The sequence below is a fragment of the Cynocephalus volans genome, chromosome 1, assembly GCF_027409185.1.
Source record: "Cynocephalus volans isolate mCynVol1 chromosome 1, mCynVol1.pri, whole genome shotgun sequence".
Taxonomy (NCBI): domain Eukaryota; kingdom Metazoa; phylum Chordata; class Mammalia; order Dermoptera; family Cynocephalidae; genus Cynocephalus; species Cynocephalus volans.
The window spans coordinates 52,123,202-52,150,448 of record NC_084460.1 but is presented as its reverse complement, the minus strand read 5'-3'; the positions used below and the strand labels follow the sequence as shown (position 1 = coordinate 52,150,448).

Below are 27,247 nucleotides of genomic sequence, written 5' to 3'. Positions count from 1 at the left end.
CCTAGCAAGGTCTTGGAGCACAACAGCAACTGAATGAATGGAAGGGTGTGTGAAGAATGGATAAATAAATGAATGAATGACAAAGATTCAAGGTCACCAGGGGTTGAATCCAGGACAAGATTGTACCCAGGATTTGTCAAAATCCACGCAGACCCAGTAGCTCAGAACCAGCTTGGATGGGGGATGGGTGGCCACAGTCAGAGGCATCCCCACGTCTTTGCAAAAAGGTGTGCAGTCATATGACTAATCCTTGCCCAAAGAGGGGGAGGCCCCTCCAGACCCAGGCAGGAGGACATGGGAGGGGCTGCTGCTCAGCTGAGGGTCTCCGTGAACCAGGTGGATGTTGGGAGGTTTGGGGGCTGGGGAAGATCAGTGCTTTCACCTCTTCACCCCCAGAAATGAGCTCTCCCCATGGCCCTGAACTCCCTTGGCTTTTCATTTTTGACTGGGAGCAATCACAGAATGGATTCCAGTCCCGATCTTTGTGCCTAGGACATAAAAGGTGCTCAATAAATGTTTGATGAATGAACGAAATAATGTAATCAGGAATTGGAGGGGTTGGGTTGAGGGGAGAGAGTCTTTTCAATCCTTAGGACTTGTCCCCAAGCACCCAGAAGGCCACATTTGCATACAAATAATTGATATTCTAATTACAAATCATTTGTATTGATTTATTAAGCAGATCCCCGAAGGATCTCTAGGAGATAATTAGATTCTACACTCCTCAGGGGTAAGGACGGCATATTTACCTCATTGTTCCCCCACGGTGGCGTGAGGCAGAACTTCATGATAAATGTTTGATGAGGCAGTGAGTGAGCGTGCTCTTAATTGTGGGGAAAGTTTATCGTGTCCCCACAGATCATTTCCAGTGTGTTGGGGACTTGGGGCGGGGGAACAAGGGATGCATTGATTTGTGTATTTGTGTGCGTGTAAAATTTGCAGACCCCTCTTTCCCCCATGCCCTAGTGATTTTCTAAAGTGCAACCTTCATTCACTGAGCAGGCTCATGGATGGGTATGCTGGCTGAGCACCAGACCCAGAGACAAAAGACACACAGACCCCTGCTCCCCTGTCCAGCCAGGAAACAAAGCAGAGAAGGATGGAACCTAAGGCGGCCCTGCCAAGGAGTGGCTGGGGCGGGAGCCTTAGACATCTCCCATGGTTTCTGTCGGCCTCTCCCCAAGCCACCCCCAAGAAATGACGATAATATGTAAAAATTAAAAAGAAAAGATTATGCAACCAAACTTTGCTATTTTCATTGATCTGACTAAAATCTGTGCTTGCTCTGCAAATGCAGCATCGAGTCCCCCCACCTCTACGTCTTTCCAACCAGTCGGCCACCCCCAGCAGCCGCTGGTCATCAGCATCAGGAGGGACTTAGGAATCCTCTGGATGCCAGACCTCGGGAGCACAGAGGAGGCCAGCAGAGACAGAGGGGGAGGTGTGATGAGTGGGGGTGGGGAAGACTAGGCAACTAGCATTTTAAGATTTGCTTTCTCCATTTCCATCTTCCTGCTCCCCACTCCCAGGAATGCTTACAGCAACAAATTCTCAAGTGACTGTCACAACTTTGCTTTTCAGTCTGGAGGAAAAACCAAAACAAGCAATCACAACTTTTAAAGTAAATGCAGTATTCTCAGGAAATCCAAATGGTTGCAGTAGGCTCTGTCAGTTTATAGTGGGAAAAGAACACGTGTTTTTGCTATGATCCTACCTGGTGCAGCAGGAGCAGGAGTGGCTCTGTAGGCCCACTGCCTGGGGTCCCACCTGCCCTTAGAAGTACTGTGATTTAGATTGTGACCTCAGGCAAATTACTTAGGCTGCTAGCAATGACCTCCAGACAAAGATCCCTCAGGGACACACCTGTCAGGTGCACAAGTCAGGTGTATTATTCCCTGGGCACACCTGGGGAAGTGTGGGCAAATTCAAGTAAGAGAGTGTTAGAGCTTGTGTGGGTGACTTGAGGAGGGGCTGAGGAAGCAGGGAGGTTTGCTCTGGATTAGATGCTGTCAGGACATGGAGTAATGCTATGATTGGGTTTGCAGGGAGGGCTGACTAGAGTGCAGATACAGCTGTTATTGGTAAAAGCAGCAGCCATCACTCAATTAGCTTTCTGGTTAATGTTGGGGATTTGAACAATGTTGTTTTGTCTGGGCTCATCCATGGTTACAGAAGGGTCTTACTCTTTCTTGACTCATGGTCAATAGTGACCTTGTGTGGTGTGGGTGTTCTGTGAAATTGTTTTTATTCAACAAGAGAGACCACACCAAGGTCAACTGTGAGTGCTGGTCTGCTCCTGGCTGCCAGGGGCTTCTTTTCTCTTTCTCACTATAAGGTGGGAAGAAATGAAAGTTTCTACCTCTTGGGTCTGAGGAGGATTCAGTTAACAGATGCAAGCAATCTGTGATTACTGCGGTGATGTCAGCTGTCATCACGAGGCCAGCACACAGTGGAGTCTCATCACCATCCACTTCAAAGAGCTCCCCAAATCTCTTGTGTCAATCTTGGGGGCTTATACAGGGTGTGAGCTTGGCAGCTATTGTGTTTCTTGAGACTTTAGTTGTTGCAGGGTGGGTTTGTGTGTCTTTTGGTACTTTGTGAAGAAAATGAGTTCATCACATAGTTAAGGTTGGTAAATCCCCCTCAACCCAAATATGCCAACATCCAGGATTTGAGGCATTAAAAACTGGTTCTTCATCATCAGTCTGTAACTCTGTGAAGACATTCCCCCATTCTTAGTCTTTAAATGTTATTAAATAAAAGCAAATGATTCTTAATTTGTAGCAACTAGGACAAGGAAAATGTAGTAAATACCTTCTGTTATTTTCTCCTACAGCAAAGGAACCACAAGAGAACCATCTCTCCCTTTCTTGATTTCTCAGAAGGTTAATCTCCTACTGGGGTCCTAATTTATTTGTGTTGTGATAAAGCATGATGTGTGAAAGGAGTCATAAACCCTGCCCTGATTTCTCATTTATTTATTCCTGAGTCTGAGGCATAGGACTTTGCAGCGTAGGAATGTTTTAGCATTTGACCATGCAAACGCTAAATGATGGATCGGCCTAGGAAGGCTGGTGCAGGAAGAGAGGCGGTGACCTGTGCCTCGCATTGGCAGACAGCTGGAGTGCCCGTCTGCACTATGTATAGGGCTCTCCGCCTCCTTAGCTGTCCTTGTCCATTCCCACCTTCTCTTTGTTCCCTGCTATCAGCCTATCTCCTGATGAGACCCCTCTGATCCTGTTATTCTCCTGCAGCTGGGGCTACACACAGAACATTTTTTTTTTTTCTTATTTCACTTTGTAACTTAAGCTCATTCCTCGTTAGTATAGTGGTGAGTATCCCCACCTGTCACTTTGTAACTTAAGCCATTTATCTTTTCTTCATTTTGTTTGTTTGTACACACTAACGTGTGTGGGTGTATTTTTTTTTTAATACTACAGCATTATGAAAAATAAACACAAGCTTTTATATTTTTTAGGCTATAACATAGAAATAATAAAGTCGTCCCTAATGGGCCTATGGCAAAAAAAAAAAAAAAAGAAAAAAGAAAAGAAAAGAAAAGAAAGCAGGCATAAAATGCACAAGGGGTCTTCAAAAAAGTTTGGAAAAATTCACATTACCTTTTAATTTTATTTTTCTGATTTTTTTTTTTGTTGCAACTGGCCGGTACATGGATTTGAACCTGAGAACTTGTTGTTATAAGGCTGTGCTCTAAACAACTAACCTAATCAGCCTTTTCCGTTAACTTTTTGAAGAACCTAACCAGGCGTTTTGTGTTAGGGCCAATAACAGAATGTGTATGTTTACTATTGGTGTAATTAATGATATTGATTTATATAGCTGTTTGCCATCATTAGCGATTCACAGTAGCCCCATAAAGCTTGCATTGTTATCATCCAGCAAATAAGATCACACACCAATTCACAGAGGCAGGCAAAGTTTATGCACATTCGCCGACTCAGCAAAATCCTAAGGCATGTCTTCCAGCTGGCCTTAAAGCTCCCTTTGAAAAATGACCCACAAAGTCATTCATTTCAGAGAATATCCTAGTAAATACAATTTTATTCCCCTTCTTGAAATGTTCTCTTCAAGACTTCTGTCCCCCTTGAACTTGCACATCATTCTAAGTCGGCTAATGCTGAAGAGCCTTTCCACACTGGTTGGTAGGCTCTTCCTCCTCCCCTCCAGGTAGCTGTGTTTTTAGGGCAGAATTTGACATACACAAATATCATCTTCTTCTATGCACTATAAAAGGCTTCAAAACTTGCTTTCCTTTCAGCACCCATAAGGTCGTTAACAGGCCATTTATAAAAATTGCCACTTTGCCACCAACACTCCCAGCTCCTATGACATTCGGAAGAAGTAATTTAAGAACAGAGAAAGAAAATCCACAGGGATGCTAACTCTCTAGCATGCGCTTATCACATCGGGAATAGAAAACATAAAAATAAATTCAAACAAAACATTCTTGGTGGGATATTTTATGGTTTGACAGCCTGGATATCAATAATTGATTCAGACAGCAAACCATCCTTGTTGACAAGGAGCACCCACACCATCAATGCCTCTGCTGCAGTGTTTGCTTGTTGTTGTTTTTTTTTTAAACTATGATGTGTTCTCATTTATATGCAAAGACGTGATGACCTGATTCCATTGCTTGAGCAGCTAATGGCAATTTTAATGTTGATGATAGTATACCACCAGTGCAGATTCTGTGCCCTAATATTGAGCATTAACCTAAAATTTACATCCACAACTCCACACTTTTCTTCTTTAAAATCCCCTTTTTCTAATGTAGTGGAACCCTTGTAGTTTTTGCATTATATTTTCCACATATTTTATTTAACAGAGGCCTGAAAGTTAATTCTATACTGAATATTAATAAATTTAACTCTCTTGTTCTGCTTCCCACCACTTTAACAGTGGTATCTGAGGTTATAGTATCTTCATGTACTTTTTCAAAAGGCGGCCTCTGGATTCTTACATTATTTCCTAGAAGATGCTGAAAGCTGTGCTGAAAATAAAAAATCTAAGTGACCAAAGAGGTCTGATAAAAATCACAATTAACAAAGTGATTCATTTTGATAAGGTGTTAGCTGTAAATTTTTTTTTTTCCCTTCTCTCTTACAAGCTTCACCAGTGCTATAAAGAAAAGTAATTTAATATTCCTGGTGGGTAAATTCTAGAAGACTGATGATGCTTGGCTTCCCAGCCAACACTGACATTATTGGTGGAGAATCACGTTTTTGGCTAGTATTATTATAAGCAAAACAAATGAAAAATTTAAAAGGCTCTGCATTTTGTTTCAGTTTACCATCTCAATGGAAATCTGTTCCTCCAATTATAGTGGAAAAAAAATCTGCAGTAAACTTTGAGGTTACTTAGAAATCTGGAACCATAATTTAGTTCTTATATGGCTCTAAAGCAAATAGCCAGTTGCTGGTGGAAAATAAAGCTAAGTTGTTTTGTGTATGCATTTAAAACATCCCTATTTGTTTGATATACACAATAATCATCTCCATATATGTACTATAGGAGGCTTCAAAATGTCCTTTCAGCACCCACAAGGTCATGTGCTAGTTTCTATCTTCTTTTTTAATGTAGTCATTCTTTTTCTTGGGGTCTGTAAATGAGACTGGCTTCTGCCATAGTACTATTTTGACATGTTTATAGATAAATATTCTCCCTCAACATATATTTATTTATACTCCCTCATCCCCTTTCTTCCAAGAGGATTTAGGGCAGCTTGAAAAGATATATATCAAATACCATAATGAAATAAATATGTGCTATAAAGTTTTACACACTTGCCCAAACTCTGGTTCTAAGCTTTTTACTGACTAAATGGCATGTATGTATTTTTTAAAAGGGAAAAATAAGACAAATGCAACTTCAGTGTACCTAGTGAGTCAATTTTCATATTTTCATTAAGGATCTAAAGACAGGATTAGGGTGCAGGAGTTCCTGATCGTTTTCTTTTTAAATAAGAAAAAATGCACACATATTCATGGTGAAAAATTTAAGTACTGATAGAGTTTGGATGTGTTGCCCCCTCCAAAACTCATGTGGAAATTTGATCCCCAATGTGGCCATGTTGGAAACTGATTGAGTCATGGGGGCGGATCACTCATGAATGGATTAATGCTCTCCCTGAGGGAGGGGAGATTAATGAGTGAGTTCTCCCTCTATTAGTTCCCGTGAGAGCTGGTTGTTTAAAAAGACCCTAGCACCTCCTCTCTCTCTCTCTTGCTTCCTCTCGCCATGTGATCTGCTTGTACCTGCCGGCTGCCTGCTGCTTTCTGCCATGAGTAGAAGCAGCCTGAGGCCCACGCCAGATGCAGCTGTCCCAGAATCGTAAGCCAAATAAACCCGTTTTACATAAACTACCCAGTCTCAGGTATTCTGTTGTAGCAACACAAAATAGATTAATACAAGTACATATATATAGTTTGTTTCTGCTTTAGTAGATAAAGTTTATATATATATATCTCCCATAACCGAGTAATTCCACTCCCAGGTGTATGCCCAAGAGAAACCTGAATATGTGCACCAAAGACACTGCTCATTGCAGTACATTCAAAATAGCAAAAATCTGGAAACAATCCAATGTCTATCAATAGAGAATGAATGAATAAATGGTGGTTTATTCACACAGTGCAATACTATACAGCAGAGAGAATGAATGTTAATATTATATACCATATTGAATGAAAGAAGCTAGACCTAAATTAAACCATATGGTATATATAGAAAGCTCAAAACCAGACAAAACTAATCCGATGTTAGAAAATAGGATAGAGACTGGAAGGGGGCACAAGGCAGGGCTTCTGGGATGTGGATAATGCCCTGTTTTTAATCTGAGGGCTGATTATATGGGTAATCTTTGTGAAATTTTATTGAGCTGTGCATGTTATACTTAAAAAAAATGTAAAAACCAAGAGAGCAAACCACCAAATTAACATCAAAGTTATTTTAACTGAATCAGAAAGGAATTATCAGGGAGATGGCTTGTAAAAATGAATTATATGCAAGTGCTCTTTGTTAATCTTGTGCTAAATGCCAGTTATAAAGGTATTCCACTAAAATAGACACATGTGGTAAGATCTTATTAATCTCCCTTTATGAAGTGGAATGGGACACAACTCAGAATGGTTAAAGACCTTGTTTAGGGCCACAAAACCTGGAGAGAGGCTAAACTGAGACTCAAATCCAACCGTGTCGATCTTAAGCCCTGTCTTCTCTGGTGCCTTCTCTGAGCACAACTATAGCATACAGGTAAATGTGCTTCTACCTAAGAGGGCTAGTTAAGAGAAGACTGGAGTGTGGGAAGCTGTACTTCTGTAGGCAATGAATGGCACTGAGGGATTCCAGAGTTACAGTTAACTCTAGGATGAGATACTGGAAGGAGAGTGAAAACCACGAACCAAGGCACCTCACTGTTCCTTTCTTATGGGGGCAGCAGAATTCCCTCTAAGTACTCGTTGGTGGCTTTGCAGACCTGCCTCCAGCATCCTTCCCGATCTTGACTACTGGAGGACATGGAGAGGGAGCAGTTGTTTAAGATAAAGACACCGGAAGCTAGGGAGGCTGGGATCCACTGATAAAAACACCTTGGGGCTCACCAGACACTACAGCTATCTGATACTTGTTTCCAAAAATCATTTTGAAATGACTTCAGAATATTTGGTTAAGAAGAATGTGTGATAAATATCACAAAGAGAAACCATCTGAAAGGCAAATACATGTTTGTAAACATAGCATTTTATTAACAAAATGCTTACACCTTTCTTACAACAAATTTTATAGTGATTTAGCACGTTATACTCTATAAAAGTGTATTATAGAATATTCAGGCTAAAACAATATCATTTAAAATTATGCCAAATCAACCTTTATTTGCAAACTATCTACTACCAGCATAAGTATAAAAAGAAAAATCTTACAACAGAAATCAAAAGGTCTAGTTTTCTTCTGTCAGCACCTACAAACAATACAGACATCATATGGTTTACATAGACTCAGGTCCAGCCCAAGGTTAAGACTGCAAAAATAAAGTATTCAAACATCCATACAAGCTTGGCAAACCATCATTATGTTATTTCATTACAGGTAACCAGGCAATGGTCATGCAGTGAAGTCATCGCTATAAATGTGGGCTGTTTACAGTGCTACAAAGCGGTCAAAACTGTAAGCAACTTAATTTTATCTTTTTTCATAACTGATGCTATTATAAAAAGGCACAAATACCTTGCTCCTTGAATCAGGTCTTGAAAAGGCATGACATTCTTAGGAGAAATAAGAACTGCAGGTACGATGGCTTAGCTTTTTTTTTTTTTTTAAATGTCTAGGCTTTTCCATAGCTGTTTCTCTTCAACACTGTTGATTTGGACTTTCACATCCTTTAACAAATGCTCTAGATAAACCCAACCAAGTTCTGACACTTAAAGCTAACCCTATCATAAACGGTAAAAAAAAACGCCTTGTCAATCAGTCTTGTTCCCACAATAAGCTAGTGCTGCTCATTTTCTTTCTGGAAGTTCTGGAGTTCTTCACCTAAGATTTCCCTTTGCATTTCTGACAGTACTTGCTTTGTTTCGTCTCCCTTGTTGGATGGGGTGGGCCAACCATGCTGCTATGACCATGGAAGGCCACATGTGAATGCATGTCACATGCGCTGAGGAAGTGGCCAGTGCCAAGCTTCTCTAAGGGAGAGCCCATAGAAAAATGTGAACAAGGGAAATAAGGCAAGAAGTCTGCTTTGATCACAGAGAAGGTAAGATGTAAATTCTTAAGGTCAGGGGAATGATTGATGATTATGTGAGTGACTCATAACATGAAATGATGGAAAGACTGAGCTGGATGAGAGTAAAAAAAAAAAAAATTTTCCAGGGCAATAAAGTTCTGTCTACACAGCACAACAAATGGTTTAGAAATGGAGCCACCAATCAGTTGCTGCGACTAGCCAGCTGCCAATCATTTTCCCAGCACTGAATCGACTGGTCCCTTTGACATCATGAACATGATCCATGTTAAGAAAAAGTTTTGTAAACTAGGTAGTAACTTCAAACACAAAGAAAGTGGAGGTAAGCAAATTCAAGTGCTGCTTTCAAAAATTTTCAGGGGGTAAAACAGATTATTCTTGTAAACTTAATGAAAAATTAACAATGGCCAAATGATATTAGGATTAGGCCTCAAAGTCAAGCACCACTATGGGCAGAGGGCTGACAATGTACCCAAATGAACACGGGCACAGGGACTTTCCACATGGGCAGGTCCCCACTCTGGCTGGGTGGCCAGTGGGCTCTGAACTGATCTTGGAAAGAGGTATGCCCAGCTCTTAAATAACATGATATTAGATGCTATGAGGGTTTCCTTGATAATTTCAGTTCTTAAAAAAGATTACTGGCCCTTGTGCAAAATGCTATTTTGAAGATGATTTCCTTCAAAGCGCTCCATTAAGCAATTTGTTTCCTGAAACACTGAAAAGTTCCTAAATTAAGAAGTGGCATTAGTAAAACTGGCATGTTTTGTTTCTGTTGCATGATTAAGCACAGCATTAAGGTCAACAGTTTAAAACTGTCAATTAAAGAAGGCTCTTTCAAAAAATCATTACTATCTTAGGACTTTCCATTAATTGGCAGATAGAACTTGGCACCTGAATTCTTGTTCATGGAAAGCTACCCAGAATTTTGTTTGTTGCAATTATGAAGCATTTTGATGAGGCATTGGGCACCATACAGATCTAAAAATGAACCTGCAACAAATTAAAAAACTTTTTGTTAAATCTTTTTGACACCTGGTTTTAATTTCACCATCTCCTGATGATATATCCTCATCTCACTACCTAAAGTGCTCAACATAATAAAAGAAACAGATGGGTGGTTTGAGATTTTTTTTTAACTAAACTTCTGAATACTTGTTTTGAAGCCAAAGATATTCTAGCACATCTGTAGGTGATTATACTTTGAAAGAAAACAGATACTAGTTATTTCTGATGGTGACCATTAAACTGATGGAAGTCCTAGATTTGGAAAATAAATCATCTTCCTATATGCTAAGAGAATCCTGAAGGACAAACTGAGAAATATGGAGATTCCTGGTTCTATTTCTTCACCATTCTCATTATGTCTAATGAAACTTCATCACAACAGGTCTCTCACTTTTCATTCTTTAGGGTGAGAAAATGGAGGCTCCTGAAAAATGTAACTCTTCTAATGTTTTTTACACTTTCATTTGCACATAAAGCAAGACAAATGCCCCAGAATTCCATTAATGCTTCTTGCAAATCAGATAATCAAATTGCCTGGATTTCTATTACTGGAAGTCACAACAAGCAACTCTGCTTTCAGGAGAAATTTGCAGAGGTTGTTTTAAGTCCTAGGCTAACTTCCCCCCCCCCCCCCCCCATTTCTCTTTTCTAAAACCATACAGTATGATGTTTATCTCTTGGATAAATTTGTTGCTTGGACTTTTTTATTTTTAATCATAGTACTACAAGAATTAGAACAAATATCCTAAACATTACCTCAAATCATTTAAATATTTTTTAGATGAACCAAGCTAACTAAAGGGAGGTATACAGTTAACACCTTGACCCTTAAAGGTACATTCCATTTCTTACTTTAAAATATATTATCTCTGAAGAGGTAGAATATCTCTTGAAGTCAAACAGTAAACAGAAGTTGTGCTGCTAGTCCCTTTTTGCCCAAGTTTGTGGGCTGTCATTTCCCCCCAAATGTTCTAAAGCAGGTACCTAGTATAGATCAGAGTTAAGGGATTTCCAATAACTTTTCTCCAGAAGAAAAGGATTCTCTCATTACTTACACTGGTTCTTGCAGAGACATCTGGATGTTTAGGGGGCTCATCTGTTATATAAATAACATACTGTTTGCCTGTATCTTGTACTCTAAGGGCCCATGAATTACGTTCTCTGTGTGTTCTGAGAATGAGTGCTAAAAAGTATTTATTTAACTTCTTTTGCAACTCATTCTTAGGATATAAAAGATGCATATAACAATGAACAAATGCCTTTCAAGCTCGGAGGCTGACATGCCAATTAGTGCAGTGTAATCTGAATCTAACCTGCCCATTTTAACACAATAACATAAAAATACAGACATTCTGGTCTGACAGCTCCAGGAAAGCCACGGAATAGGTATCGAAAGGACGTTTTCATTACTCCCAGAGTTTAATTTAGAAGACATTCTAGACCTATTTTTCTCCTTGAGAATAGAAAAGAAATAAATACAACACAAAGAGAAATTCTGAAATTAAATGTTTTCTTTCTCTTTAGATATTTAAAAATAAAGAGGATCGATAACCTCAAGAAGGACACTGGCCCATTGAAAGGAGGAGATTAAGATTCTAATATAAAAGTCTAGATCCTTTTAGACATAGGCAGGCATCCAGGAAATGCGTGAAAAATGGGAGGTAGGCACTTCAAACAAGAAACAAGGAAGGGGGTTATTTTAAAAGGAACTCAATCTTTCAGCTGCTAATGGGTGGAACTTATCCTGACTGTGGCTGACAAGCAGGTGATAGAGGTTTCATTTGGAACCAGAAGGGCTTGCAATAGGTACTTCTCTTCAATCACTTCTCACAGAGTTTAAAATGAAGGACACTTAATCATACTCTTACTTTATGTTCTTTTAATTACCAAATGATAGTTAATTAGTTATCACAGAATCAGAAAAACACTTGTGTGAAAGGAGAGTTCTGGAGACCAATGGTTTCTAGGATTGGACACCTGCAAAGAGCTATTCCAATTTCTCTGAAAGGAATCAATAAACACTTGCAGCTAATTAATGATTTTTCTCTTCTGTTCAATCCCAAAAGTTTTAAAAAATGGTCCTGCGTCATAAGAGAACCAAAAGAAGATTTTTATAGATGCGCTCTGTCTCAATTCCTTTGAAATCTATCTTTTTCTCATAATAAGAAATAATGAAAATATGAAATATATTAGATCATTGCTTAGTTAGGCCAATAATCCAAAATAAAGCACTGCTTCTGGCTTTAATATTCATTTTTGCATTTTAGGAGCAAACAAAATAAATAAAAACATTTTTTTCCTGTTTTCACTGAGTATGGATTATGGATCTGGGATAGCAATTTTTTTCGTTGTTACGCATTAAGAAGATATTACATGAGAAACAGTGCCATGCCAATTTCTTAGACAGACTGGTAAAAATGAGGGGAGAAGAGCCTCCAGAAATGCATGAGCACAAGCTCCAGGTCATTCATTCTGTTAATAACACACACGGCTATAACAAAACAGAATCACTCCCTACATGGATGGGAGTAAGAGAAATCATGAAGAGAAACTAGATGCAAAGGGCTGAAGAGATGAACTGGTATTGGGCTACATGCAATAAAAGGACAGTAAGATTAGTGGCATTCAAATGCCTCCCCAGTAAGATGGCTCAGAAGACCTTGCCTTTCCCAGTACACTGAGACACCATGCAATCACCAACATCTACTGGTGAGTTTGTTGGAAAAAATGTGAAGGTCATAGATTTGCATCATGTTTTGGTGATATAAGACAGAAAAGGCCACAGAAGCATCACCTCTTAATGAGTCAAGTAACCTTTGTTTTTATTTTGTTGTTGTGGAGATAGAGTCACAGCAGTGGGAAGGCTAGGGACACCAGGCTGGGCGGTCCGTCTGGACATATATAAGATAAAGTCAAACCACCTGCAATTATAAAGAGCCCAGCCCTGCGAATCAAGTGTTTTTAACAGAAGCTTGCAAATTAAACGTTGGGTAGGAAGCAAGATTCCAGGGGGTATAGAGTCCACACATATTTTAAACAAAATATTATAATTTTTGCTAACTACATTCTTTCTATATGGTTTCAATGAGAATAAAACAATTTCAAATGCTTAAGATATGCAACAGGGAAAATGGGATCATTTTTTACTTAATCTGAGTTATAATTTTCCCATTAAAATCTACCATATCAAGTGGGGGGCACAAAGAAATAACAATTGTTTTTAAAAGTTTTGACTATTCAGTTTAAGGATAGCTCTGAAAACAAAATTTAGTTTGAAATTCAAGCTGTTTCATTTCCTATTTAATCTTGTAAATTTCCTTCCCTTACAATACTCAGGTTGGAAGGGTGCCAAATTAGACAAGGAACAAATTTTCACCAACTTCACTTCAGTGCTTTATTTTTAGATTATATTAAAAACCTCATTAGGCTCCCTGAGGGAAAAGAGTGTTAACCACTAACAGAGGCAGGGGAAAATAAAGGAAACGGAAAGATAAGCTAAATTGTTAACAAGGAAAGCTTTCAAAACAGTTGGTCTGAGGTCGCTGTAAAAGCTAAAAGAAACTTATTACCAAGATCAGGTAAATGACTAGAGCTTGGAGCTTAATCTTTCACCCCAAGGCTAGTAAGGACTAGTCAGGCTTGTCAAAGCGGCATATGTCTTTATTATGATTTCCAGATGGGATTTGGAGGGAAGAGGGGTGGGTGGAAGGGAAGGCAGAGAAATCTTTAGAGACTGCAAGCTAAATGCTCTATGCCTATGCACAACATAAATGTGCTTCAGAGTCTCCCGAGGACAGGCTGAAAAATGAGTGGACATATGCAAGACTGGGTGCAAGATTAGATGGACTGTTGAATGAAACTTAGAATTTATTAATGTATTTACATAATTTATAATCTTTAAGCAAAAGTCTCATAAATATAGACTACAACTTTACATATGCTAAGCAAGAGATACTTGTTTTTCCCCAAGATACTTGGATTAAATAAAAAAATTGACAGCATTTACACCACTTTCTATACTTTCTCTTCTTCCTCCTTTTTAAACCATTGCCAGTCAGTTTAGAACACATGGAATTCAATTTATTTCAGACAGCTTCTCTACCACCACCATCTTGATCATGATAGCTTATTTAAAAAAGGTGCCAATAATGTGTTTGGTGACATACTCATATGACAGGGCCAGAAGCAAACCCAGGGTGAGCGAGGCATCTGCTGTTATTGTTGTTAATTTACAGTATGTATCCTAGACTCATATATTCAATGAAAAAGTGCTTTAGAAATGGCAGAGATGAAATTGTTTCCATCAGTCCTATAGATAACTCATTTTAACTTCAAATAATAATTGCCATGCCTCCACTTACGATATCTTACCACATTTTAAATGATACAACTACTTCTAACAGTGGTAATGGGAAACCAAGGAAATTATAATCTCCACAAGGTCTTTTTTTCCCTCAAGAAACACGAAAGTGCTAATTTTCCCTTTACAAATGTTACATAAAATCTTGATTACAAAACTACTCAACAATTTAATCTTACCATCCATAAAATTATACGTTCCTTTACAGCAAGGTCAAAAGCCAATGACGTAGGCCCTTTGTACATCAGAGATTCTTTACATAATAGAAGTCCACAGACTGAAATATCATTGCTGCAGTCTTCAAAGAGAGAACAGAACTTGTCAATTTCTATGAGTCCTTTTTGCACAAAGATGACTCAAGACCAGCTAGGTGAAAACTGGTGGCAAGGACTCCAGCCTTCCTGGTAACTTTCAGGACCACCTACTTCATCACCAAGTCTGAGAGGCTGAGGCTCAGTCAACAGCAGCTTCGCTTTGGCTCTGAAGGCTGTCTTCGGAGTTTGAAGCCCTTACCGCCAGATGGCGGACTGGCATCAGTGGATGGAATTCTTCGACCTAAACCATGATGAGAGGAGAGAAGGAAATGACCTTTAACTTTCTAAATCTGTTCATTCTCAGATACAACAATTTTGCAGATGCAATTTGACAGGTTTCATTAAAAAGAGGTTTAATAAACTTTTTACTTTGAAATAATTTTAGATTTACATAAAAGTTGCAAAGATGATATAAAGAGTTTCTGTATACCTCTCACCCGGTTTCCCCTAATGGTGGTATCTTATATCACCTTGGGACATTTGTCAACATGAAGAATTCAACACTGCCACATCACTATTAATTCCAGACTTTTTTCAGATGTCATCAGTTTTTCCACTATTGTCCTATTTCTGTCCCAGGATCCAAACAAGGACATCACACAGAATAAAAAATTTTTAATTAAAAAAATTACATGTTAAAAACATTTTGTTTTGAGTAAACATTTGAATAAATATAAACATTTACAAAAATTCAATCAGAACATGCCTGTCCCTCTCTCTCATGGCAGAGGCCACCACTGTGCAGCGTTCCAGAGACAGGCAGGTATAAACATTCACAGGTGTGCTTACATCACGTCCCCTTTCTTAAGCCCACTGGGAGCAAACAGTATGCACTGTTGTCCACCTTGCTGTTTTCACTTAATATATCTTGCGGGGCTGGCCGACTGGCTCAGTTGGTTAGAGTGCAGTGTTATAACACCAAGCTCAAGGGTTTGGATCCCTATACTGGCCAGCTGCCAAAAAGAAAAAAAAAAATCTTAAAAATTGTTCCATCATTGTACATAAAGAGCTGCGGCTTGAATAGGTCTAAAATACTGCATTGTATGGATGTACCATAATTTATTTAACCATCTTGTTATTGATGGATATTTAGATTGTTTCCAATATTTTGATGTTGTTAATAGTGGTGCAAAAAACATCTTTGTGAACCTATGAGTGTATGTATAGGATAAATTAACAGGTGGAGGAGAGCTAGGTCATGCTATTCTACTCCTGGGTAACTGTCTGACAAATACAATGTATTCCCAGTGTCTACCCAGCACACATTCAAGAAGGACGTGCTATTTAAATTTTGACAGATGCTGCCAAATTGCTCTCTGAAGAGGCTGTGCCACTTTATTCTCCTACCAACAATGCATGAGAATGAACAGATTTCACTTTACTGCTCCATGAAGCATAATGTCAATTTTGAGAGAAACCTTAAATCACCTGTCCACCTACCTGACTGATAATTCAAGGGTTGCTTCTTGTACAAAGGTTTTCCTGACACTCTCCTACTTCTTAACTCTCTTCAACATCTCAGACACTAAAATCAATCAGGACACAAGCAGCACACTATTACATATTTGTTTACATGACTATTTCCCTTGCATTAGACCCTAAGCTCTTCCAGGGAACAGATCTTGTTTCTCCATCTTTGTGTTTCCATTCTCTATTTAGCACAGTAGCTGGCACAAGAGGTATGTTGTAAACATGGAATGAATGGACACAGACATCTTTTGACATTACCAAGGTTAAGACAGGAATCTCTGCCAACTCTCAGGTCCTCAGTTGCCAAGACTTGAGCCTCCACCATCTGAGCAGTCTGCAAATCCACGTAGGTAGCAGACAGCATCATTTTTACATGGATGAGAAAGCGTTGCCCAGTACGCCCTACAACAACTTTTCAAATGCCTACAGATACTGCTGTGAATAAATTACAAATTTGTTAAAAAGCTTCACTAAAGCTTTTTGTCATTATATATTTGTCAATAAACAAATACACAAATACAGCTGGTATCACAGAGGCATCTGTGAAATTTGTCATAATAATTTGGGGGAATAATATTTTTAGAAGAAAGCAAAGAACATCTTCATAACCTGAGAATAGGCAATGATTTCTTAAACAGCAACCAAAAACCTTCATGCTAACCATAAAGAAAAATAAGAATAAATTGGATTATGTTAAGATTAAAAACTTCAGGTCATCAAGAGAGATGATTCAAAAATGAAAAGTCAAGCTACAGAGTAGAAGATATTTCCAATACACAGAATCAACAAGGAACTCATATCCAAAATAAAAACCAGAAAACATTAAGAAGACAGGTAACCCGGGCCGAGCCCGTGGCGCAATTGGTAGAGTGCTGTGCTGGGAGCGCGGTGACTCTCCCGCCGCGGGTTCGGATCCCATATAGGAACGGCCAGTTCGCTCACTGGCTGAGTGCTGGTCACGAAAAAGACAAAAAAAAAAAAAAAAAAAAAAAAAAAAAGACAGGTAACCCAATAGGAAAATAGGCAAAAGACTTAACAGGCATTTCACAAAAGAGCATATTGAGATATTATACAAATGTAAATGAGTATCTGGAAAGGTGCTCAACTTCATTAACAGTCATGGAAATGCAGATCACCACCTATCCACTAGAGCTGGAGAATTACCAGAATTCTCAAATACCACTGGTATGCATGTCAACTGGTATAAACATCACTTTGAAAAGTACTTGGTGGTAAAGTCATATTGAAAACGTGCATACCCAATGACCCAGCCATTCTCCTGGGTATAAATAACCTAACAAAAATGTGTACAGATGTTCACCAAAGGACGTGACCAGAATGTTCAGAGCAGTACTATTTGTAATAGCTCTAAATTGGAAACAGCTACCCAAATGCCTATCAATAGCAGCATGGATAATTAAATTGTGGATATTCTCCATCCCCTACCCCCAGTCTTGACTCGTACACACATCATTTACAGGTATATGCAATGATATGATCTAAATAATGTACAACAAAAGAAACTAGACACAAAAGAGTAAATAGAACATGTTTTCTTAAAAACAAAACAAAAACAAAGACAGGCAAAACCAATCTGAAGAGTTAGTAGTCAGGATGGTGGTTACCCCTAGGGTGTAGGAACTGCCATGTCTCAACCTGAGTGTGAAGCACAGGAATAAAAACTGAGTTTGTAAAAATTCACTGAACTCTGTACTTCCGATATGTACACTTTTCTGTGTGTGTATATATATATATATATATATATAGCACGTCAATAAAACGTCAGCATGCCAGGCATTGTGCTCATGCAGTTTTGCAACACCCAGTGAACAACAAACTCTACATCTCTCTCAATTTTTCTAATATTAGTGAACATATATTTTTTTACTTTCACAGTTAAAATGAGTAGGTACATACAAATTTTTATATAAGAATTTTCATTTTTGTTAAAGTTCACTACCTTCCTGTTTTTAATACCACTGTAGTAAAGAACACTAAAAGAAACAGCGCTAATGTTAATGTACTCAGAACACTACACACTTAACATATTTTAGCTTGAACTGTGAAAAATTCCCAATTGGCCTAATGCTGCCTTTCAAGAATTCATCTTGGGTACCTGCTATTTACATCTTAGACAACAATAAGCATCACAACTTTTTATCACTGAGATGAAGTGGCTGGCCTAGAGCATGCAACCCCCAGTCCACTGGCCGTATATAGCAGCAGGTGGGCTCCTTAGGCCTGCAAAGTACTCTGAAAGTATTTGAATTAGTGGTCAAATCTAAGCAACAGAACAAGGTACATAAAAATCCAGACTTCTAGTTTCTCTGAATAAACTAAAGACAACAAAACAAAATCAAAACAGTAAAAAAACCCATAAAGACAGTCCCAGCAATTGGGCAACCAGGGGCCCACATTCCAGTGTGGCCCCAACTGTTGGAGATGGGCCTGACCTGCTAGCTGTCAGGGTCCCCAGGGCCTCTCCCAGGCCTGTTCCACTCGTGGGCCGTCCCTGCTGGCCCTGACCGGCACTGGAGTTCATGCCCTCTCCTACAAGTGATGGCCAAGAGCCCTTCCAGCTTCAGTTATCTCAGATCGCACACAGTGGATCTCGATGGATAAGTACACCGGGCTGTGACAGCTGTCTCTCTTCATCAGTAAGTCTGAAACGTTCAGTTAGCCCCACATCTCTGTAGCGTCTGCTCCATCACACCTCAGCTCCAATACCACCTTCTCAGAGAGGCCTTCCTTGATCACCTGCAGACACTTTTACTTCATCCTGAATTATTTTCTTCATATCACTGATAGTTATCTGAAATGATCCCATTTATTTGGTGTTCACTGTCTCCCTCAGCAGAACGTGTGCTCCAAGAGAACAAGGGCTGCCTGCATCTACCTCCTTCACAACTGTCTCCCCTGAGCCTGGAACAGTTCCCAATAAATATTTTGATGAATTTCAGTGAAATGAATAAACACAGATACAATCTGTAGAGGATCCCAAAGGTATGCAGCAGACTCTCTCCCATCTAGTGTCATCAGATTAACACTTCTGGAAAGGGAGGGAGAAAGGGGGGAAAAGAGATCTTACCTTTCATTTGCCTAGTATTAATTTTTGAGGGTTTTCTTACAGTGGAATTACACCTGCATTTCATTTCCCTTTATTTATTTTGTTCATTTTCAATGATCTTGGACAATTAATTGAAACACATTTAAATAGAGAAAGAGGGAGAGGTAACAGCTTCCTTGACTCAATGCCCTGTGTAGTATTTATTCAGTAGCAACATTCTTTCTAGAAGGCTTATAGTCATTAGGCAGCAGCTCTCCAACAATTATAATATGATATGAAAGCTGGCTGTTACTCTTACATTCTCAAATCTCATTTCACTGAGGACACTATCAGACTAGATTACTCTTAGTAAGGTTGGAATTCTGACCAAGAAGGTAATTCTGTTTTAAGTTGCTCTGCACAGAGAAACACATAAGGCACAGAGATACTCACTAATTTCTATAAAGAGTTCATTTATGTTTATCGCGTTTTTTGCGCTGGTCTCTACAAAAATTGCATGAATGGAGTCGGCGTAGTCCTTAGCATCTCTCTCCATGACTTCTCTGGAAGGCAACAATTGCAAATCAGAAATTCTACCCATTAATATCTTAATGTTAGCCCCACCTACCCAGGAATTAACCAGATTTATAATGACAAAGGATGTCCTGAATTGCTGCTGTATAAGCCCTGACATGTGGTCCTCCTAATTAGATCACATCCATGGTTAAACAAAACAAATTAAAACTCAGTACAACTAGCAATGTATCTAATAGAATGACCAGGAAATAGCAGGGTTTTCTTTACCCCCAAAATTGAAAAAAAAAAAAAAAAAAGCCCTTGCTTTGGGAATCATGGAAGTGATTTAGAGAAATTGCCAATAAATGTGCTTTCTGCATTCAAGTATTCTGTTATGGGAGCCTGGGGGCTGCACTGATCTCAGATAATGTCAAGTGCAATGTGACCAATGCTTAAGTAAATTACACACCTGTCTATATACATAATATAATTAGCTCCAAATGACTGAAATCTTTTTTTTTTATATTGAAATCTTAATTTTAGTTTGAAACTTCAGGACTCTAACCACAAAACAAGCACTTCTCCAATGTCAGAGATAAAATAAAAAGATTCTTATATTGGATATTACTTATTAAGGAAAGGAACACATAATCGGCATTACGATCTCTTGTTCTAATAACTTACCTTACGTCGATAAGATCACACTTATTTCCTGCAATGGCAACTACAATATTAGGTGGGCCATGCTGTCGAAGCTCTTTCACCCAATTCTTTAATGTTGAAAATGTCTCCTGTAACACAAAAGGGACAGCAACTGGAGATCTAAGCAACTAAAAGAGAGTTTTCAAAATAGTCTGAAGAAAACTATATGCAGTCTTACTTCTTTTGTGATATCATAAACGATTATAGCTGCAGCCGACCCTCGATAGTACATTGGTGCTAAGGCACGAAACTGCAGAGGAGGGGGAAAAATAAACAACAAAATTGTGAAAACTGGTTAAATATGTTTTTTTTACTAAGACTTTTAAACCCATTATCCTTGCACAAAAGGTAATCTTTCTCTTAAACCAAAGACGATGGCATGATGCTTTAAAGCAAATGAACCAGTAATTACCAAAGGCAAAAACTTTTAATGTAACACTGAAATGTCTCTCAGAAGACAGTTTAGGATACAGTTTTATAGGAATTAAATATGGTGCTATAAACAATTGTTTCAGCTAAAAAGGCTTTTTAATTGAACTCAATGTTATAATTCCCAAATTCATTTGTTCAATAGTCCTTTAAACTTTGGCTTCCTAAACTATCACCGAGATAAAAATAATGCTGTAAACAGTCCTCCAGAGAAGCTGCTGCATTTGGGTGTCGTAAAGATAACCCTGTAATCTAAATGCTGATTGTTTACAGAAATGAGTGCACATTTACATTCACTATTTGGATGAGTTTGCAACTTGCTTTTTTGATATCTCCATGCATGTGGCAATTCCCAAATGCTGGGTACATATTTCATTTATGTGAACTTAACTCTGTATACGCAGCTTCTTCCCACCCATGAAGCTCTTTCCCCAGTCAACCTCAATTCCTAGGCACATGCCCCCATGTGAGCATCTCACCCACCAAACGTGACACCAATGTTTAAATACAAGAATTGTACTTATACTTGATTTTTGTTTTGTACTCTGACTTTGAAGCCTTGACCTCTGCATACAATTTGACACCACTGTACTCGCATTCTGCTCTGTTTCTGGTGGCTTACCCCCAAACAAAGGCAGGAATTAGCATCAAAGGGAAGCACTTGGTGCACATGCATAATTCACATAAAGGAGTATGGATTCTGTAAGTTCTTATGCAATGAGTTTAACCTTTTGGCTTTTAAACTTTGATATTAATTTGAGTTTCACAAAAGAAAGTGAAATTGTGACTGTAAGCTCCACGAAGGAGGACAGCATGTCTGTTTAGCACACCATTTCCTCTGGGGCCCGATACCTGGCACACTGTAGGTAATGAAGAACTGGTGAACAGATGAATAAGAACTGTGCAAGTATGGGGGGATGTGAAACTAAACGCCAGACCCAGATGTCCACACACACAAACTTTTACTAGTCTTTGTGAAAACACCCCACCTGTGGGGTGAAAGCCTGCTAACTTCCAATAAAATAATACGTTAAGTTTTACAGAGAAGAAAACAAAAATAAAGGTTATAAGCAAGAAAGCAGTACAGAAAAAGAAACCACATTAGGTGAAAAAGACTTAAAATGTTGTATTGACTTCCATAGCCTAAGAGAAAATGAGACAGAAGCACACAGATGGAACAAAGGCCATAGCATAGCTTTCATCTGACCTTATGTTGACAATGTCCTTTACGAGGTTTTTTCTTTATTCAGATTTGCAAGGTAAAATTCACATAGAGAAAAGCAAAGATTTTAACTGCACAATTTGATAAACTGACAAATGTATACATTCCTGTAAACACCATGCACCAAGATATATAACATTTCTGACAACACAGAAATTCCCTCCTATCACTCTTCTTATGTCCCTCTTTAACCTTGACAATAATCCTTGTCTTCAAGTTTATATTGTTCACATTTACATAACCATAGCAGTTTTCTCTTGTTTATGAGGTGCATACAAAATCTTTTTCCATTCTACTATTTTAAACCTATCTTTGTTTTTATACCTAAGGTAATCCTCTTTTAATCAGCACATAACTGGGTCCTGCTTTGTGATCCAGAGATCTGACAATCTCTGCCTTTTAAGTGGAATATTCAGTTCCTTTACATTTAATATACTTACTGATATATTTGGGTTTACATCTACCATTTTATTTCTTTTATATTAGCCCCATTTCTTTTAAAATTCCTCTGTTCCTCCTTTCTTCTCCTCTTTTGCATTGACTGAATATTTTTTAGTATTTGATTTTTTTATATTAATTCCTCTATTGGCTTTTCAGTTATACTTTCTTCTATTAATTTTTAAGTGGTTGCTCATATAACCACAATATTCATTTTTCTACAGTATACGGAGAGTTTAAAATGCACCACTTCATGTAAAATATCAGAACCTGGCAAGAGCCTAATACCTTTTGTCTCACCACCCTTTGCGCTATTGTTGTCAAATATTTTAAATCTACATATACAATAAACTATGTAAGCCAATGTTATTTTTATTTATTTTTTATTTTTTATTTTTTTTTTTCGTGACCGGCACTCAGCCAGTGAGTGCACCGGTCAGTCCTATATAGGATCCGAACCCGCGGCGGGAGCGTCGCCGCGCTCCCAGCGCAGCACTCTACCAAGTGCGCCACGGGCTCGGCCCAAGCCAATGTTATTTTTAAATTAAATAGCTAGCTGTCTTTCAAATAAGCTGAGAAGGAAAAAAAAGATAATTTCCATATTTGCCATTTCCAGTGGTTACTGCTTCTTCCTATGGATCTGAGTTACCATCTGGTGTCATTTCTCTTTAACCTGAAACATTTCGTGGGACTGCTGTTGCGGAATTCCCTCCGTTTTTGTTTTTCTGTAAATGTCCTTACTTTGACTTCATATCTGAAAGATAATTTTGACACATTGATGGTTTCTTGCTTTCAGAACTTTAAAGATACTGTTTCACTGGCTTCTGGTCTCCCTTGTTTCTCTGAGAAGTTAGTCATCATTCATATCTTTGTTCCCTGTATAAGTATATAATGTGTCTCTTATCTCTGGCTGCTTTCACGATTTTCTCTTTATTTTCAGTCTCAGCAGTTTGATTATGATATACTGAGATGTGATTTTCTTTGTACTTACAAGTTTGCTGAACTTCTTTGGATTTGTGAGTTGATATGTTTCACCAAATTTGGGAAATTTCCAGTCATTGTTTCTTGAAATTTCTGTCTGTCTCTCTTCACTCCTTTTGGGTCTCCAATTATACATATGTTATTAGATTGTTTAAGTTTGTCCCTGTGGGATTAAGACTGTTCATATTTTTAAATCTTTTTTTCTCTGTTCTTCTGATTAGTTACTTTATTCTACCATCCATCTAATAAATTTTTCATGTTAGATATTGCAGCTTTTAGTTTTAGCATTTCCATTTTATTCTTTATTAATTTTCATACTCTGTGTGAGATTTCCCACCTGTAGTTAAGTAGTTGAGACTACTTTTCTTTAAATCTTTGAACACATTTAAAATAAATGCTTTAAATTCTGCACCTGCAAATTCCAACAATGGTAAAACTTTGGGGTTTTCTTCTACTCACTGAGTCATATTTTCCTATCTCTTCCTATGTATAGTAATTCTGATTGCATACTGGTCAGTGCAGACCGTAGACTTTGGTTTCTGTTATCTTCTCTGAAGTCTTAAATTACTGACTAATCATCCCAAAGTTGGTTTTACACATTGTTAGGGTGGGTCTATTTGGGTTTGCCCTCAGTCCTAGGACACAGTCACTACAACTAAGGCATGGATCTTTTTGAAGTTTCAGTGGAATGCCCAAAGTATTTACCAATCCCCTCTAACATAGCAGGATTGGATTCAAACTTCAAACTCTAAATATTTTTGGCTTCACTGGTCACATAATCTCTGCTGCAGCTACTCAACTCTATTATTGTAGAGTCAAAGTAGCCATAGACTAACAAGTGTGGTTATATTCCAATAAACTTTATTTACCAACATGGCAGCAGGCTGGATTTGGCTTGTGGGTCATAGTCTGTTGACCCCAGCTCTAGATGATACTAAGCCACTACATTTGTTCTGATTTTAAATATGAGAACAATTTTTTACATGACTACTGTGACAGTAAATGAGTCTGTGCCTTCTTACTGTTCTGACCTTTGTGGAAATAACCATCAGGAGAAATCACATTAAGATGCAGGGATATAAATCTTTAAGGACTGGACGCAGTGTCTGTTAGACTCTGGTTAAGACACTTTCTACTATATCATCACATTCAGATGGCAGGTATTTGAAATGCTTTTGCTACATTTATGGTGTATTTACAAGACGTATTTAGGGGACTTATTGACGTAAGTGCTGTGTCTGTCTCAACACTACTGCAGGAGTCTGTTAGTGAAGGATAACTGATGGAAAAAGGTAACTTAAAATGAATTCATTCAGGATAGCAAAGAGGGACAAAAAGATCTCACAAAGGCTCTATCTTGAGAAAATAAATTTAAAATCATAAAAACAAGTTTTGTTTTACCCAGTATTTGAAAAAACTTAGTTTTATTATTGCAACCAGGAGCTAATTTCCTGGATGAACAAAGAATCAAAGTTGATTGATAACTTGACTGAGAATCTTCTGATAACACTATGTATCAGCATGATATGATCCTTCATTTCACATTTGACTTTCATAGTCCTATCATAAAAATAGTAATTTTTACACAAATAATTGAGAGCTCCATCAATTTTACCTAGGCCCCTCTTAACCCTTTGATACACAAATCATTATCTTCTGAAGCGCTTATGTCCTCATCTTGATCAGTGTTTTTCTCTTCATTTAACAATATCCCTATCATCAAGGGCTTCAAATAACATTGGAGAAATTCTCCAAAATCCCTTTCATCAACTTAATGAAATCACTTTGCAATCAACTGCAACTGGATCATCAACAGGACAACCCATCCGTCAATACTATGTGTGGCAACAGATGCTAAGGTAAAACGGGGAGGATGTTTGAATGGTCAATTCATCAAAAACGGTTTTCATTTTATGATGAATTTTGGTTCCATAATAAATCTCACAACTACAGAGAACTAAATATTAAACATGCAAACACCAGAAATTTGTAATTTGAGGCATGCACTACTCACATGGTAAAAATAGGTACAGGATTTGTCCTTATTTGTGCCTAAGTAGGGCTGACAATCGGTTGACATTAATCCACTGGCATCAACACCATGTGCAAGGGGCTGAGAGCAGAGACATGAAGACAGTCCCTGCTCCCAAGGAGCTCACAGACTAATGGAAGGCAAATAAGGAAGGAAACAGGTGAAAATCCCATAGGTGAGGGCAATCAAAGACGGTTCAGGAGATAAAGGAATACCCCAAAGAGTTCATTTGCTGATTTGCTCAACAAATATCTGAACATCAACTCTGTGTTAGGCACTGGGAATACAGTAGTGAACAAGACACTGTGGTCCCAGCTCTTGAAGTTCACATCTGGTGGGAGAGACCATCAACAAAAATAAGTAGACAGATATCTAATTACAACTTGCAGTGAGTATCCTCAGGAAAATGAATAAGGGCAGTGATGGAGAATGAACTGGGGGCCCTGCTTAGGTACAGGGGGTTAGGGAAAACCCTGAGGGTGTGACATTTAATCTGAGACCAAAAGGCTGGTAAGGAGCCAGCTGGTCATGGTGGAATAGAGGGAAGAAAGAGCTCCAGTGAGAAGGGATGACATATGTGAAGGCTTTAGGGCAAGGAGGCCAGTGGGCTGGGACTCATTGGGGAACAGGGAGGATGGACAGAAGGGCCCAGGGTGGTGCAGGTGATGTGGGGCTTTGTGGGCCTCTGTTCTGAATGTGGCTATTATCGGAAGAGTAGTGGGAAGTCACAGAATGGTATTAAGCAGGAAGATAAACACGTCTGATTTATGTTTTCAAAAGATTCCTCTGGGTCCTATGAGAAAAGTGACATGGGTGGGGGCTGGGTAGAGGGAAAGCAGGGAGGAGACTTGTTAAAAGGCTAAAGGAATACTTGAGTGGGAATTCAAGGTGGCTGAGACCAGGGTGCTAGAAGTGGAGGTGGAGAAGCGAATGTATTTGAGCTATATTTAGAAAACGAAGCTAAGGACACACTGATGGAGTAAGTGTGGAGGGCTGCGGGTGAGGGAGGAATCACAGATGACCTCCAGATTTGGGTTTGGGCAACACGGGTGTTTGGCAATGTTGTTACTCATCTGAGAACAGCAGGGATGGTCAGGAAAGCCCCTGTAGGTGATATCAGAGGTGGGTTTTGAAGGCTGAATTCTTTTCAGGCAAAAGAAGGGAGGAAGGATAGGTGGGTAGAAAACTGGATGTCATGTTGGAGAACTACAAGCAGTTTGGTGCAGATTGGTAGGAAGAGGTGAAAACACAGAGTCTGGCTGAGGTTGGCACATTCAGAGCCTTGAAGGCCTTGCCCAGAACAAACAGACAGTGCTTAAACAAGAACAGACATGTCTTGCGTGACCCTTGCAGCATTTCCAACAATGTGTAATTAGGTGTCAGATGCTTAGCTTTTCTTAAGTACTGCGGTCTAGCAGTCCTAGACCTGTGCCCTGCCCAGGAACAACCAACTGGAATGAGTGTTCGCCAGGCAATGCTCCTCTCCTGATGTCTGCCCAACGTAGGGCCTCCTGCTCAGTGCCCTGTCCTGTGGCCTGGCCCTGTGAGAATCTCCTATGCTGCTTTGGGCTATGTGAAGGTACTTCAGGTAGTGGGAGGCAGGCTCACATCTCAGAGCAACTATTCCAGTAGCAGAACCAACTAAAAGTGGGCAAACAAAAGGCAGGCAAACTGGCTAATTACAAAACTTCACGGAATCAGGCTACCATGCTAGCAGGAAGGAGAAGTGTACACCTTTGTACTATTCTTTTTTCATGTTCCATAAAAAGGAGATGTTATACACCAGTGTGCTCTGATTCAAAGCATAATGGAATCTATGTTATAGCCTGATTCTTTATGATGAGGGCTTTGCTGTATCATCAAACATATATGAAGGGTAACTGGAACTTGGGATTCAATAAAAGGGCACACATGTCACTAGCAGGAAGAGCCACATGAGTTTGTGGCTAACAGGGCAGATCCTAGGGC

The 27,247-nt window shown here is 38.9% G+C and overlaps 1 protein-coding gene across 2 annotated transcripts in view; it reads right to left on the bottom strand.

The window, feature by feature from the left end:
* Window positions 1–13,408: 13,408 nt before the first annotated feature.
* RAB22A (RAB22A, member RAS oncogene family) overlaps window positions 13,409–27,247 on the bottom strand; it is a 47,918-nt gene continuing 34,079 nt past the window's right edge. Inside the window, exons 4-7 of one of the 2 annotated variants that reach the window (XM_063106291.1) lie at window positions 20,356–20,427; window positions 20,160–20,266; window positions 19,413–19,522; window positions 13,409–14,684 (exon numbers count right to left, since the gene is read on the bottom strand). In XM_063106291.1, the coding sequence (XP_062962361.1) occupies window positions 14,587–14,684; window positions 19,413–19,522; window positions 20,160–20,266; window positions 20,356–20,427 (387 nt within the window). In that variant the 3' untranslated portion in view covers window positions 13,409–14,586. Of the gene's footprint in view, window positions 14,685–16,788; window positions 16,866–19,412; window positions 19,523–20,159; window positions 20,267–20,355; window positions 20,428–27,247 lie in introns of those variants that run through there. The other variant, XM_063106298.1, reaches the window with a different exon arrangement.